At 58.0% G+C, this 14,140-nt stretch overlaps 1 protein-coding gene across 1 annotated transcript; it reads right to left on the bottom strand.

The window, feature by feature from the left end:
* Nucleotides 1-742: 742 nt before the first annotated feature.
* ARHGAP33 (Rho GTPase activating protein 33) lies at nucleotides 743-13,759 on the bottom strand. Its single transcript, XM_033128377.1, has 22 exons — nucleotides 13,579-13,759; nucleotides 11,436-11,533; nucleotides 11,273-11,357; nucleotides 10,840-10,920; nucleotides 10,597-10,734; nucleotides 10,059-10,151; nucleotides 9,369-9,491; nucleotides 9,202-9,279; nucleotides 9,049-9,115; nucleotides 8,906-8,965; nucleotides 8,663-8,815; nucleotides 8,476-8,578; nucleotides 7,128-7,272; nucleotides 6,965-7,047; nucleotides 6,773-6,880; nucleotides 5,318-5,463; nucleotides 4,533-4,686; nucleotides 4,303-4,448; nucleotides 4,149-4,223; nucleotides 2,392-3,066; nucleotides 1,922-2,301; nucleotides 743-1,837 (listed from the first exon to the last, which is right to left on the bottom strand). The coding sequence occupies exons 1-22, from the start codon at nucleotides 13,582-13,584 to the stop codon at nucleotides 1,040-1,042; spliced, it is 3,795 nt and encodes a 1,264-aa protein (XP_032984268.1). The 5' UTR covers nucleotides 13,585-13,759; the 3' UTR covers nucleotides 743-1,039.
* Between the last annotated feature and the right edge of the window lie 381 nt (nucleotides 13,760-14,140).

Raw genomic sequence — 14,140 nt, 5'->3', positions numbered from 1 at the left:
AGGATCCTGCCCTGCACTCCAGCCTTCAGGACCCAGCCTCCCTGCTGGGAACCAGGGCTTTGTGGAGCAGTGTGAGCAGAAATTCTCAGCCAACATGCCAGCCCTGCAGAGGCTGTGGTGGCCCACACTCAGGGCTGCCCGGCTGGACCCCCAGCCCTAGAAGCCCACCTCTTGCCTGCTGACCCATAGGGAGGCTTCCCATACCCTGGAAGCTGCTGGCAGGGAAGGCCACAGGGCAGGTGAAGCTCAAGACCCTGAGCCCATCTCTCACCCCATCCTCCACCTAGGCTCATCCTGAGCTCCATGGCCACCGGCTGGCAGCTTCAGCCTTTTTCCCTGCAGGAGGCTAGCTCTGAGCTGATCCTCTGAGAGGTCCCTTCTCCAGCATGCAGAAGTGAGAAATGGGCCCTGCTGGGAGGGCCTCTGGGCCCCTTCCTCAGCACTGTGGTAACCCTCGGTCCAGCCCTACTTCACTACTCCCCAAGATGGATCTGCTGGAGATCATAGCAGAGCTGCAAGGGGAATGCCATTTTGGAGACAGGCCCAGCCGTGACCCTACTCCTGACTCAGATTCTTAGGGCGCCCATGGCCTCCTCTGCAGATAGCTCCCCTCAGAGCCTCCCAAGAGGGACTCTCCACTCAACACCTGCTGAAATGATAAAATGAAATAAAATGATAGAGCAACTAATCTGTCTCTGCCTCTTTGTTCACCGCTCCAGCATGACAGTAGCAGTCACATTTTCACATTTTTATTCATTAATTTTGTCAGATGGTTTAGTGGGGTATGTCGGGGGAGATGATCAGGAGTTGTTCCCCATGCCCTGTGCACAGGACAGGACATGCTGGGGGGATGGGTGTGCCCCTTAGCCCAGGGTAGGGAAGCCATGATAACAGGTTAGGGACCCACATCAGAAGCAAGTTACAAAGTTAGAAACCTGGGGCAGGGATCAGAAGCTCAAGAAAATACAAAATAAGGGATTGGGTTGGGCCAAGATCAGTGAGGGAGAGAGAAGGGAGGAAGGTCTCTTGCAGCTCTGGCTCAGCAGTAGCTTCGAGTCTGGCCCTCAGAGTGGAGGGACCAGCTGGGAGTGGGGTAGGGGGGTGGGGGACCAGCCCCCTCCCTTCCTTGCCCCCCATTCCTGTACAAGGTCCCTCGGTGGTGCTCACCACCCCTCCCATAGGCTGGGGGGGCTGCCCTGTAGAACAGGAGAGGCTCAGGAGGGCCCCAGGGCCCAGGCACCCTGTGAGGGGTATGGGGGCCCCAGGGGGCCCGCTGTTTCTGGGGGAGGTGGGGAGCTGGGGGGCCAGGATCTGAATGGCTACGGGGGTGAGCAGGAGGGGAGGAGGAGCTGGAAGAGGCAGGTGATGGACCCCTGGGCCCTAGGGCTAGGTTGACATAGAGGGGCTCCGGCCGGGTGGAATGCCGGGCAGGGTACTGAGGGGCTGAATAGCCCAGGTGGTTATGGGGAAAGGAGGAGGCGGGTGGTGGGTAGCTGAGCAGGAAGTCAGGGGACCTGTGGAGCGGTGGTGACTGGCGAAGTATGCCATATGAGGCGTTGAGCCTATCTGGCGGCATGGAGCAAAAGGGACTCCAGGACCGGCTGGGGCCAGAGTAGTGGGAGCCATCACCTGCCTCGATCTCATAGTACAGGTTCTCTCCCCTGTCAAGTGGCGCAGGGGGACCCAAGGAACTCCTCCAGACTGGGGATGGGGAGCTGGGCTGGAAGGATGGGGAGGCCAGGGGGTACAAGCCTGGTTTGGGGACCCCAAGAAAGGGTGGCAAGCACTCTCGGGGGGCTGAAGAGAAGCCGCCAGGGGTTCTCACAGAAGCAGGAACCTGCGAGGAGACAGAACACGGGAACTGGGCTGATGTCTCTGGCACATCCCTTCAGCCCCCGCCTGTCCTGGGCTGGGCACTGACCTGCGCAGGGCCTCTGCGTCCCCTCCTTGAGATCCCTGTGGGCCGCTGGCTCCCATCACTTTGTTGCCTTGGTAGGGAGGGTAGGGGTCCTGGAGCCCAGACACCTGGGTGGGCTAGGGAGTTGAAGGGTGGCCCATTCCCTGAGGACCCCGGGGGCTTACAGCCCACCTCCAGGGACAGTGAGCGGCAGAAAGGGGAGTGCGGAGCAGATGGGCTGCTCCCATGTTCCTGTTGGTTCTGTCTCTGGGCCACCTGCTGAGCCCGCTCAGCCAGGGCCAGGGCCATGAGGCGTGCTGGGTTCTTGGGGGGTGGAGGCGGGGCTCCCCCAGGGCGCAGAAGGGATAGGGGTGACGGAAGCATCGGTGAATCCATTCCAGGCCCTACACAGAGAGGAATGGGAAGGCGTGTCAGCCAGGTCTTGGGCACAGCCTGAGTCTGTGAGGGTGTGAGGGGGGCAGAATAGGACTCACCAGGCTGGCCTTGGGCTCCCCGGGGGCCCGGTAGTGCCAGCTTGCTGCAGATCTCCTGTTGGCAGGTGTCACTCAGCTGGGCTTCAGTTCCATGAAGCAGTAGGGGGATGAGATGGGGGCGCAGGCCTGGGCTGGGGCTGAGTGCTGGCGTTGGGGTGACTGAGGCAGGTGTTCCCCCAGCCCCCAACAGCTCCAGGACAGCAGGTGGCACTGATACAGCCAGGGGCTCTGAGATGTCCAGGGCAGTGGGTGAGGCAGGGCTGGTGGGCCCACGGGGTGAGAGGGCCTGGGGGGTTGCCCTGGGTGGGAAGGCAGAAGCGGGGGCTGGGGGGGCTGGGCTGGCAGGAGGTGCGGGGTCCCCTGGGGTGGGGCTGCTGCAGCGAAAGGTAAGGGGATCAAAGTCAAGCCCTCGGAGCCCCTCTAGGCAGCGGGGTGGGCTGAAGTCCAGCTCGTCACCATCATCCAGCCAGGCTGAAGTTCGGTGTGAGGGGGAACCGGAGAGTGCCCCGAGCCCAGCTGCTGAGGGCTCGGACGACTCGGAGGCCTCGGAGGAGGAGGTCGACGCAGAGGAGGAGGACGAGGACAGGCTCTCACAGGAGCCAGCGGGGGCCGGGCCCACAGGAAAAGCATCACTGCTAGAGTGGGGTCGCCGTAGCCTGTGTAGCCTCTGGAGGCCTGGAGAGGGGTAGTGGGGGTCAGTTAGGGGTCAGGGCTCACAACTTTACATCCCCTTACATCAGTGAGAATAGGGCACACAACCCAGGAAGTTGGGGAAATAACAGGCAGAGGCACATCCCTGCATAGGGTCACCGTGGCTGCAAACCCAGGGAGAGCTGTTCAGACTCACGGTGATAAAGGAAATGAATGGCAAGTCCACGAGGAGAACCATTCCAGACCCAAAAGCCAGAACGAAGTCTGACAACCCCACAGGTTGTGAGCATGAGACCAGCAGGATCTCAAACAAGGCTGCTGGGAGTACAGATGGGGGCAACCACGTTTGGAAAACAATTGGGCCTTGTCTTGTTCAGTTGAACATGAGCATACCCTAGAGTATGTACCGCCACTCCTGGGTGTGTGTACAGCTCTCAGGAGTGCGGGCATGGCCGGGAGTGCTCATAAGAGCCCCCAAATCCATCAGGAGTAGGATGGACAAGCAACTCCCGAGGGGATATCCACATGGAACAATAGAGAGCAGCAGAGGAGAGTGAGCTACACCTGGCAACACGGATAGTAGTCTGTAACGCAGTGGTGACAGTCAAGTTCCACAGACAGCATGATACCCCCTTTCTTATGATACATTTAATTCAAGTTTCCAAATGACTAGAACTGTGCAGCATGTAGTTACACATATACCTGCACAGGATAAAACCTTAAAAACAGGGAGATGACGACCGTCAAATCAGAAGGATGCCTCTAGTGGGGAGGCAGCAGGTGGGAAACGGGAGGAGCTTACAGGTAAGGTCGTGGGGCTCTTTCAGTTCTGGCCAGTGGGTTCATAGATGTTCATTATATATTTAAATTTATTCAAAAGGAATGAATAAAAGACTTATTTAAAAGGATCCTGTATGGACCAATGATCACAGTGTGTCATGAACCAAGGGTGATGTTTTATCCAACTCATTGTATCTGATGTCCAGATTAAAAAACTGAAAAAAACCCCAAGACCCCTAAATTTGAAGTACAGCATTTCGAGGCCAGCTCAGGGCTCCAACCCTTCCCAGACCCCCCGGGCACAGGCCAGGCCACCGTGAGCTCACCAGCCCCACTGGCCTGCGATGACAGAGACTCCTCACTCTTGGCAGATCTAAGTGTGACTGTGTCAGGTCGGCTGCCTGCAAGGAGAGGTAGAACGATCGCAGGGACAATCCAGAGTGCATCCCCCATCACCATGCCAACTGCCTAACTTCTGACCTGAAGGCTGCGGCGGGGTGCGTGTGCCCCCGAGCCAGGGAAGAGGCTTCTTTCGGGGGATGCTGGGGCCCCGGCCCAATGCAAAGAAGGTCTTCCAGCTGCTACCTCCTGGCTTCCGCTGTTTCTCGCCTCTCTCCCCTTTCCTCCTGGGGTTTGGGTGAGACACAGGAGGCAGTCTGAGGAGCTGGGGCCTCCAAGCTAGTCCGTCCACTCCCTGGCATTCCACTCACCTTTCCACAGGTGAGGCTGAGGCCTTGGGAGCTGTGGACTCAGTAGGTGTCCCCAGCCGGCCCTGGGTACGAGCCTGGGCTTCCTCCAGTGTCAGCAGGCGAGTGGAGGGGCCGCTGCCCGCAAGGGACTTGGGCCTGGGGAGGAGGCAGCGGCCTGGGGAGTTGGGAAAGCGGGCAGCCGTCAGCGCAGGGGCCATTCAAGGCCACAGGCAAAGCCAAGCGCTACAGCCCAAGCCCCGGCCCCAAAGCGTGCCCCCCGGGCTGGCAAGGCAGGGGACCAGAGAGGATCAGGCAGGAATGGGTGGGCAGCAGGCAGGTGAGGAGGAGGAGTGAGGCGGAACCAGCTGATGAGGCAGCTCCCAGCAGCTAGCGAGGGCAGCAGCTCTGGCTTCAGTTACCTCGGGCCAGAGGGCCCTCCGATGTGCTGAATCCTGACTGGGCTGGGGTCCGGGGCAGGGCAGGGAGTCTGGGTGGGGCCGGGGCAGGGTCAAGTCTGGGGACCTCCCACCTCCTCCCAGGTGGACCCCTGGCCCCAAGTGCCCCCAGGAGCTACAAGGGGTGAAAGAAGACCGATGTCCGGGCCAGGAAGTGGGGATCCTGAGCGTAGGAGCTGAAATGAGAAGGGTGGGGAGGGGAGGGAGAGGCCGGGGCGGGGTCCTCAAATAGCCTGGAGGGAGGTCCAGCTTTAGTGGGGAGGGACAGGGCTGGAGCCCACCTGCCCTCCCACTGCGGCCCTGACAGTGAGGAGGCAGTAGCCAGGATATCAGGGGGTGGGATGAGCATACCTGCAGGGTCGAGGCCAGCAGAGGTGAAGGTGTCACTGAATAGGACATCCACGTGGGTGAGCAGGAATTCCACCACCACTGACTGCACACGCACCTCCCGGAAGGCCGCTGCTCCACCCAGCCCCACTGACTCCAGCTCCATGGACCTGATGGGAGGAGGGAGAGGGAGGCCAGGTGCCTTGAGCCACAGCTGGGGAATTCTGGGTAGGTGAGGTGGGGAGCCGACAGAAGTAATGACTGTCATTCAACACCTCTGACCTTCTCAAATTGATCACATCTAGAACTGAGTTCTTAACCTTTCTCCAAACCTTCCCCATCTCAGTCAATGCGGTCAAACACCTTGGAATTGTTCTTGACCCCTCTCTTTCCCTCGCACCCACATCCAATCTGTTCCCAAACCCTGTGAGCTCCACCCACAAATCTGTCTGGAATCGAAATTCTTCTCCCCTCCCCTCCACTGCCCCACTCTGGCGGAGCCTCCAGCCTCTCCCTCCCAGACCTCACAACCCTCCCCTCCCTGGTCTCTTGCTCCCACCCCCACTCCCAGACTGCTTCTCCTGCACAGCTGCAGGGAGCCTGTGAAGACCTGAGTCAGGTTAAGGCCCTCCCAGCTCAGAGCTCTCAGCTGGCTGCATCTCATTCCTGGTAAAAGCCAAGGCCTCATGATGACCCAGAAGCCATCCGTCACTCCTCTATCTGGTACCCCATCATCTCTCTAACCTCGTCATCTCCTCCCCTCAGCCACTCACACTCACTAGCTCACTCACTCAGCTCCAGCCGCACTGGCCTCCCTGCTGTTCTTCCTGACCCAGCCCCAGGACTTTTGCACTTGCTGTTCCCTTTGCCTGGTTTGCTCCTCCCCAGATATCCACCTGGGTCCCTCTCTCACCTTCTACAGATCTTGACTCAAATGTTACATTCTCAGTGGAGTCTTCCCTATCCACCTTATTTAAAATTATAAACCTCTACTCCAGTCTGTCTTTGTTTCTTTTTCACCATAGTTCTTATACCCACCATAGGCTGTACCACCTATTTTATTTAGGACAGAGAGCTTGCCTGTCTGAGGCTTACCCTGCTAATGGCCACAGAAGACTTCTTGCTGAAGCCTTCCTTTCCACTCTATCTAAACATTCTGGAATGCCATGGCCCTGTGCATCCCCCTTCCCTGCTTTGTAATCCTTCTCCTTGCCACTCGCCACTATCAGACCACAGTCTGTATTTTCTTGTTAATGGTTCATTGTCCACCTCCCCCATGAGAATCTTGCTCACTACTCTGTCCCCAGTGCTGAGAACAGGGGCTGGCACACAGAAGGTACTTAATATATGTTGAATGAAATGAACAAGATAACAAAATTTGGGTGGGTTCCTGGGGAGGGGGTGGGGGGAGGGGGCAGACTTGGGGCTCAGCCTATGGGAGGGAGTTGTGGGTGGCAGGCTGGTGAGCTGCCATCTTACCGTAGCAGGTTGGGTGCCCAGACGATGGCCAGGTTGCGGGCATGCATGCTGGTGTTGGCACTGTGTCTTGCCATGCGGGCCAAGTGCCTCAGCAGGTATTCCAGAGTCCTGGAAGTAGGAATAGAGGGGGACACCTGAGCCTCAACACCCTTGGGAGCCCACCACAGCCCTTCCCTGTCCGTCATGGTTTACCTGTAGTGCGGTGGGGGCAGCTGCTGGATGACGTCGTGGACACGCACCAGGCGTTCCTCCTCCCCGGGCACCGACATGGCCTCCTAAAATTGTGCACAGGTGAGATGGGGTCTGGGCCCAATGCATCCCAGCACCCTCCAACCTTGCCAGCTCCCTTACTCACACTGAACTTCCCGTAGAGCTGATATGTGAGCAACGGGTTGGGCAGCTCTCGGAAATAGAGCTTGCAGAGGGAGGACACACTGTGGATGTCCTGCAGGAAGGCGGGGCCAGACAGTTCAGGGATCCTCTCACTGTCAAACTCATGCCTGAGGCCACCAGGCCAAGGAGGAGGAAGACTTGGGTCAGAGCTGGCCTACTGGGCCGTGCCCTCCCTGCCCTACCCCCGCTGTCCACAGAGGGATGCAACCCTCTTCCTGTGCTGGGCTCTTCTGAGGCAGAGCCTTACTGCACCTGTAACAACCCTGTGTACCAAAGACAAGGGTGCTCCATTTTACAGAGGACACTAAGGCTCAGGTGGGAGGTGCCCCTGCCTATAGCCACCCAAGGCCATCTGACTCCAGAGCGTATCCCTGCACCTTACACCAAGTTGTACCATTCTCTTGGCTTCAAGAGGTCACTGGAAAACATGCCTGAAATCCCAGCAGCCCCCTCCTCCCAACTGTCTGGTGGTGTCCTACTGCTCAAGGGCAAACGCTCAATACACTTGACCTCACGCTGCATCTCTCACTGCCCCCAGGCTCCGTGCTCTTCCTCATAGCCCTGTTAGCCTCAATGCTTGTGTCTCACTGTTTCCCAACTGTCATGCGCACTGTCCCTCCTTGGCTAAGAACCCTCCTGTGGGTCCCCCCTCATTCCAAGTAAAAGCCAAAATCTTAACAGTCATCAAAAAGGCCTTGCACGCTTTGCTCCTAATTACTTCCCAGACATCAATCCTCTCCTTCTGCTTTCCTGTTGGGAATGTCTGTTCCCTCTACCATGAATGCTTTTCCCAGGACAAACACATGGCACGCTCACTCCCTCGCATGGTCCCGAGGGAGCTCTCTCTCAGGAGGCCTTCTCTGTCTGCCCTATTTCAAACTGTAGGACCCCTCCTGGATTTGTTATGATCCTGCTTACCTCCCAATATCTTGTTCTTCACAGCACTTGTCACCTACTAGTAAACTCTCTCATTTCTGTGTCATTCCCTCCAGCACGTGTTCCCCATGAGCGTGGGAGTCTCTAGTCCTCCTTCACCACTGTGTCCTCAGTGTCTGGTGCTTGGCATGTGGCAGGTGCTCAATGAAGGTGATCCCTCTGCTTCTAGTGCTCATTCTGCTCTCACCTCTCAGGTCTCAGGTGGGGTGTAACTTCCTCAAAGAAACCCTCCCTGCCTCCAGCCCTGGTCCAGCCCTGTTCTATGCCCTCCTAACTCCCAAGAACTGTGTCCCCAGCACATGGCACGGGGCCGAGACTAGAGATGATGCTCAGTAAAAATTTGTGGAGAGAAGGGGTTGGTGAAAGGCCCTCACCGTAGCCTCTGGATATTGGATGACACGCCGGAGAGCCGATAGATTCCATCTACCACCCCGTGGGCCTCGATAAACTCAGAGCAGCAGCGAAGTACCTGGGGCACTGGGAGAAAGCAGTGGGGTCAGGGCTGGGGAGGTGGCATCCTGGGTAGGAGGGGTGGGCTGGGTAGGCAGGCCTGGACCTCACCGTCCTGGCCCGAGTTGCTGAGGTGCTCTCCCAGGTCACAGCCGAACACCCTCTGCCGCAGGATGCCCCGCTGTCGCAGCCGCTGCCGAGAAGGGCGGGAGCGCATGAAGGTGCGCAGCAGGCCAGCCAGCTTCCCACGTGGCCGGGGCACAGCTGTGGGGGTAAAGGCAGATCACAAAGGGTCAGTGCAGCCACCAGTCTAGTGGGATGGGGGGCAGGGGCCTGGCCCCTTGTTTCCATTACCTGAGGTCAGAGAGGAGACACCCTGGGGAGCCGGGACACCACATGGGAGACCGTCGGCATCTGTGGGGTGAACGATGGGTGGGAAGGATGAACAACAGACAAAGGATGCAGGAAGGCCTCCCCACTTTGCCCTTGGCACTTACCCCCCTTGAGTCCTGGACTGGGCCGCTCTGTGAACAGCTCCACACACTCGCTGGGGAAGAAACCGACCTGAGGAGGGTTCAGGGTCAGTGCCTGGGCCTTCCTAGCTTGGTGTGGTGCCCTAGCCTTACCTGTCCACCCCAAGCCAGGCTCACCTGGAAGCCTCGCTTGCCCCGCCACCAGCTCCGATCCTCTGTGGGAGGCATGTCGATCACTGAGACGATGTCTCCTACCTGGGAGTGGGCGGAGGAGAGGAGGGAGGGTCAGAAGCGGCTGGGAAGTGGGGAGTCCAGCTCTGGAGTCTGCTCCCCCACAGCCTCACCTCGAAGGACAGCTCGTCTGGTGCTTGGGCTGTGTACCGTTTCACCACATGGGCAGCGGCCACCGCAGGGATATTGAGTGAGGCCTCCTCACTCAGGAGCAGTCGCCGGCCATGATTGTCCAGCTGAAATGAGTGGGAATGTGGCCGAGAAAGGCCAGGACATAATAAAGGCAGAGAAGGTGTCTCCATGCCCACTTGTCCCTGACCTAAGAGCCCCAGTCACTCAGAGCTATAGGTCAAACACCTAAATCCGTGCCCCTTCCAAAACAAAGCCCCTCCCTTCCCATCTCATGCCCCAGGACTCCCCTGCCCTGAATCCCTCCTAATACAATCCTGCACCCTCAGCCTCCACAGCAGAGGCTGCACATCTGCTATCCAAAAAGCCGCTGGGTTAAGTCACTCATAGGCGTTCTGTTACAACCAAACCTATTTTTAACTGATACACCTTGAAATCCTTACATCCCCAACCCTCACAGCCCAACACCTGCTAACACACACACACACACACACGCACACAAACACACGCTCATTCTCTCTCACAGGCATGCGCCCACACAGACACTGAAATACCAGTGCCTCCTCCACTCTGGCTTGTTTCTTTCCTGTGCCCACACACATTTCCAGGCTGTTTCTTGCTGCTCAGACATGCCTCACTCACTCCCAACTCCAAGCTCTGCTGCCTGGGCCCACCTCCATCCAGGTGAGCACAGGCCCACAGTTGAGATTACTGTCCACCAGTCCTGACAGGGTCTCCAGGTATTGCAGCAGCAGTGGCACCAGCATCTGTGGGCAGGTTGTCAGGGTGGGCTCTTGTGAGGAAACCCCAAGAGAACCTACTGCTCTCCTATGCTGCCCTAGATCACCTCTGGGCAGGACAGAAATTCAACCTGAATACATGGATTCTGCTCTGCTGTTAAGTATAAAATATTGCCATATCAGTTCGTAAATAGGGTATGCCAAACTCCTATGTGCCCCCATTGGTCTGGCCATGTGGACCTGCCCATGGAACCCCCCCAAACTTCCCATGATCCTAAAACTCAAGGGAGCCTCCAGAACCATGCTGCAGTTCTAGGGCCTCTCCATTCTGGGCCTCTCCATTCTGATTGGCTGGGACTCAGGTCATACTCGTTTTTAAATAATTATCGGTCCCCCTGCCTTAATGGTTTTCCACATCGCTGATGAAGACACAGCATGGCTGAGGAAGGAGCTAGGAAAACAAGCCATTTACCTGGGCAGCCCTGGCACCCTCTGGGGGTGGGGGAAGCTCTGGGAGACAGGAAAACCTCCGGTCAAATATGCACCGGTGGAGGTGGGCGTCCAGGGAACGGAAGTCATCATAACTGCGGAGAACTGGCCAGGAACGGCCCTGTGGGAGCAGGAAGGACAGAAGGGAGCAGTGGTCCCATTTCAGTGAGCTGAGGACAATGGCGACCAGTCCTCCAGGCTAGATGAAAGGCAGGGGTGGCCTCACCTGACAGGTCACCTGCACTCCAAACACCAGCTCATTCTCTCCAGAGAAGCTGGGGCCCTCACGCCCTGGAGATAGCAGGAGCTGTAGAGGGAAAGACAGGCCCAGGTGAGGGCCTCGCTTTTGTTCCAGTCCTGACCCCTCCAGGCTGGCATTATTTAGGTATGGGTTGTGTTCCCCAAGGGCAGGGCCTGGTGATATGTCAGTCAGGGTACAGGGTCCTGGCACAGAGCATATAGCTAACAAAAAGTTGTTGCTAAATGAATAAACGAATGAATGAATAAACAGTTCTCCCCTTCGGCCCTGCAACTGCTGCCACTGACTGATCAGATGGGGAGCAGCCAGTCCCAAGGACAGGTCTCAGGGATAGGGTGGTTGGTATTGCTTCAAGATTGGGTGGGTTCTCACCTTCCTAACAGCGTGCAAACCCTCATACCTGTATGTGGCCAAAGTCAACATTCTCATAGTGGAAATGGGCACAGTCAGCCAGCCGGGGGAAGGGACCTCGAGGAGCCGAGAGCCTGGGGGACAGGTGACATATTACTAGTGGCTCCTGTGCTTGGCACCCTCCTAAGCTGAGCCTTTCCCTCACCTCTCACCTCTTCCCAGGCTTCCCCTTCACACTGGGCCCCCCAGTGGGGGGCAGGGGCTGCACTGAGCCCTCTCCTGGGCCATCCAGGCTGTCAGTGCTTCGAGCCTGTAGAGCAGAAAGAAGAATCAGAGGCCCCCAGGGATGGGAGCAGAGAAGGACAAGGGGAGCATTGTTATTTGCCAGCCTGGGCCTAGAGGCTTGAATCACTCCACACATTGCCATTAGCATGGAGTAGCAGGGTAGGTCAGGGGGAGGTGAAGGCCAGGCTGAGCATAGGCCTTCTTCTTCCTGTGTGGCCTGGGGTAGGGGGCTGGAAGAGCTGGGGCCGAGGGTGAGGCGGGGAGAGAGCAGGCTGGTACCCTGTCCCCAGGTTTAAACCCCTCCTGTAGCCCCTGCAGCTTATAGTCATCTGCCAATTGTGCCTCTCCACATCTCTCATCAATGTCTGGACAATCCCAGCTCCCATTTTATCAGTCTTCCTGCTTCCAACCTCTACCCTCCTGCTGGCTTCTTGACAGTAAGCGCCAGTATAATTTCACACAACACAAATCTGCCTCTGTGTCTCCATTGATCATGGACCTTCAATGGCTCCGGTTGTCTTCAAGATAAAGTCTGAATTCTCAGTCTCCCTTTACCTCTCCATTCTCATCTCTCCCCATTGCCTCCACTTTCAGAGCTCTCAAATTTCTAAGAGTCCAACAAAAGCATCATCTTCTCATTTCCTTCTCGGCCTTTGCAAAGGCTGTTCTCTCTGCATGGAACACTTTTCCTCATTCTTTCAGTAGGTTCACTTCTCCACATCCCTCAGGTCTCAACTCTCATGTTTCCTCCTCTCCGAAGTTCTCCCTGACCCTTCAGGCTGTGTCAGGCACCTATTCCTGACTCCAGACTCCTCCACCCCCTGAGGTTCTGCCATCCCAGGCTTGACAACTATGCCTGGGCTTCCTCCATCATAGCCCGGAGTACTCTGAGATGTCACTGTCTGGTGACAAGTCCATCTCCCGCACTGGACTGTGACCTCCCCAAGATCAGGGCCTGGCGCCGAGCCCCCAGATCCCCAGCATGGTCCAGCACAGAGGTGGGCACAGGATCGGTACTCCTCACAGGTATGGTTGTGCCTGATTCCTCGCTGGGTCCCAATGCCCAGTGTCAGCCCAGTTGCACAGCAGGGCCTGGTAAAACCTGATGAATAAATTAACCAGCTACCAGATGGGGACGCCCCAGACTAGACTCTAGTTTCTCCCTCCTTCATATCCCTGCAACCCCAAGTACATCCTTGGGTCTTATCCACAGGTCTGTCACCCCTCCAGCTCATGCTCCCCAAGGCAGGATGGGATCTGACTTTCTCAGTGCCTGAAGCATAGGTTCTGCAAAGAGGTCTCACTGAATGTCTGTTAAGTGAGCAAACGAGGGAGTGAATGGATGAATGAGCAGGAGCAGCACGGTGAGAGAGGGAGATGGTGGTGGCGGAGCATGAGGACAAGAATACGGAGAGGACCCAAGGATCAAGCGGGAGGTACAGACTGGGCTTCGGGTTGTGGTGGAGTGAAGGGGAGAGGAGCAGCTGAAGAGGCTGAGGGAAAGGTTCAGGCTGATGGGGGGTAGAGGAGGGTTGGTTGAGAGGGGCTGGGATGGTGGGATGGGGTGAGAATGACGAGAAGGAGAAGAAAAGGGTCAGGCTGAGGATGGAGCTGAGTGGGGGTGGGGCTTGAGAATAAGAAAGGGGATGGTGGCAGGCGGAGGAGGGGGCTAGGCCAAGAAGGGGTGGAGGTTGGGGTGAGGACGCTGAGGATGGCTCTGGCAGGGGGGCTGCTGAGGACTCAGAGAGCTTCAGCAGGCCTCTTGCAGGGGCCACTTAGGGGATGCCGGTTCCTCCCCTGGACCAGCCCCTCCTCCTCCCAAGTCCAAGTCTTCGGCCACTGTCACCCCATCCAGGGCGTGGAAAGGGACGCACGCTGAGAGGGCGGGGCCGGGGTAAGGGCAAGTGCCCTAGATCGCGCCGGGGTACAAGACGGACCGCGACTAGGGGTGAGGGGCGGCGCAGGCCTCGGGCTCGGGCTCGGGCGGGGCCGGGGGCGGGGCGCGTGGGGCGGGGCCGCGCACGGACAGACTGCCACGCGGACGGACTGACGGCCGCGTGGGCCTCTCACCACCATGGTCGCGTGGCCTCCTCAGGCGCTGGCCGCGCTGGACTCCTCGGTCGTCGTCCTCGTCGCCGATGCCGCCGCCATGGTGACACAAAGGGGAGGGCGCGAGCCGCGCGCTGGCGGCTGCAGGCTCCGCCCCTAACGGCTGCCGGTGGCTCAGGCGCGCGCCCCACGGTGGCGGGGGCAGGGGGGACGCGGCGCCGCTCCTCATTGGCTCCACCTTTGGCCTTAGGAAGACGCCCCGCCCACCTGGCAGCTTTTCATTGGCTTCAGCTTACGTCCCATCCCTGGCTCGGTCTCTTCGTTCCCGCCCCGAGAAGTTTGACAGCGCCGCGCCCATGACTGCTTTTCATTGGCTGTTATTCCCTCCTGAGACACACTCCCAGTTTCTTTATGATTTGCTTCTAACACTTCTAACACTAGGCAATAGGCCCTCCCCATAGTATTCTCAGTGACCGCTCCTCTAACCGCTCATAATTGGATCCTCCCATGGGCCCAGGGCTTTTCTGCATCCCCAAGCAGCTTTTCAGCGTCTCAATCCTCTAGCCCCACCTTGTCAGTCCTG

Source organism: Rhinolophus ferrumequinum, chromosome 15 (genome assembly GCF_004115265.2).
Source record: "Rhinolophus ferrumequinum isolate MPI-CBG mRhiFer1 chromosome 15, mRhiFer1_v1.p, whole genome shotgun sequence".
Taxonomy (NCBI): Eukaryota; Metazoa; Chordata; class Mammalia; order Chiroptera; family Rhinolophidae; genus Rhinolophus; species Rhinolophus ferrumequinum.
Note: the sequence above shows the minus strand (reverse complement) of the source record. Positions and strands in the feature narration are given on the sequence as shown.

Coding starts and splice junctions, on each gene's coding strand:
- ARHGAP33 (XM_033128377.1), bottom strand. Junction 10,152..10,596: donor AGGGTGCCAGGGCTGCCCAG/GTAAATGGCTTG, acceptor ACCTGCCCACAG/ATGCTGGTGCCACTGCTGCT. Junction 9,280..9,368: donor CAGACGAGCTGTCCTTCGAG/GTGAGGCTGTGG, acceptor GCCCACTCCCAG/GTAGGAGACATCGTCTCAGT.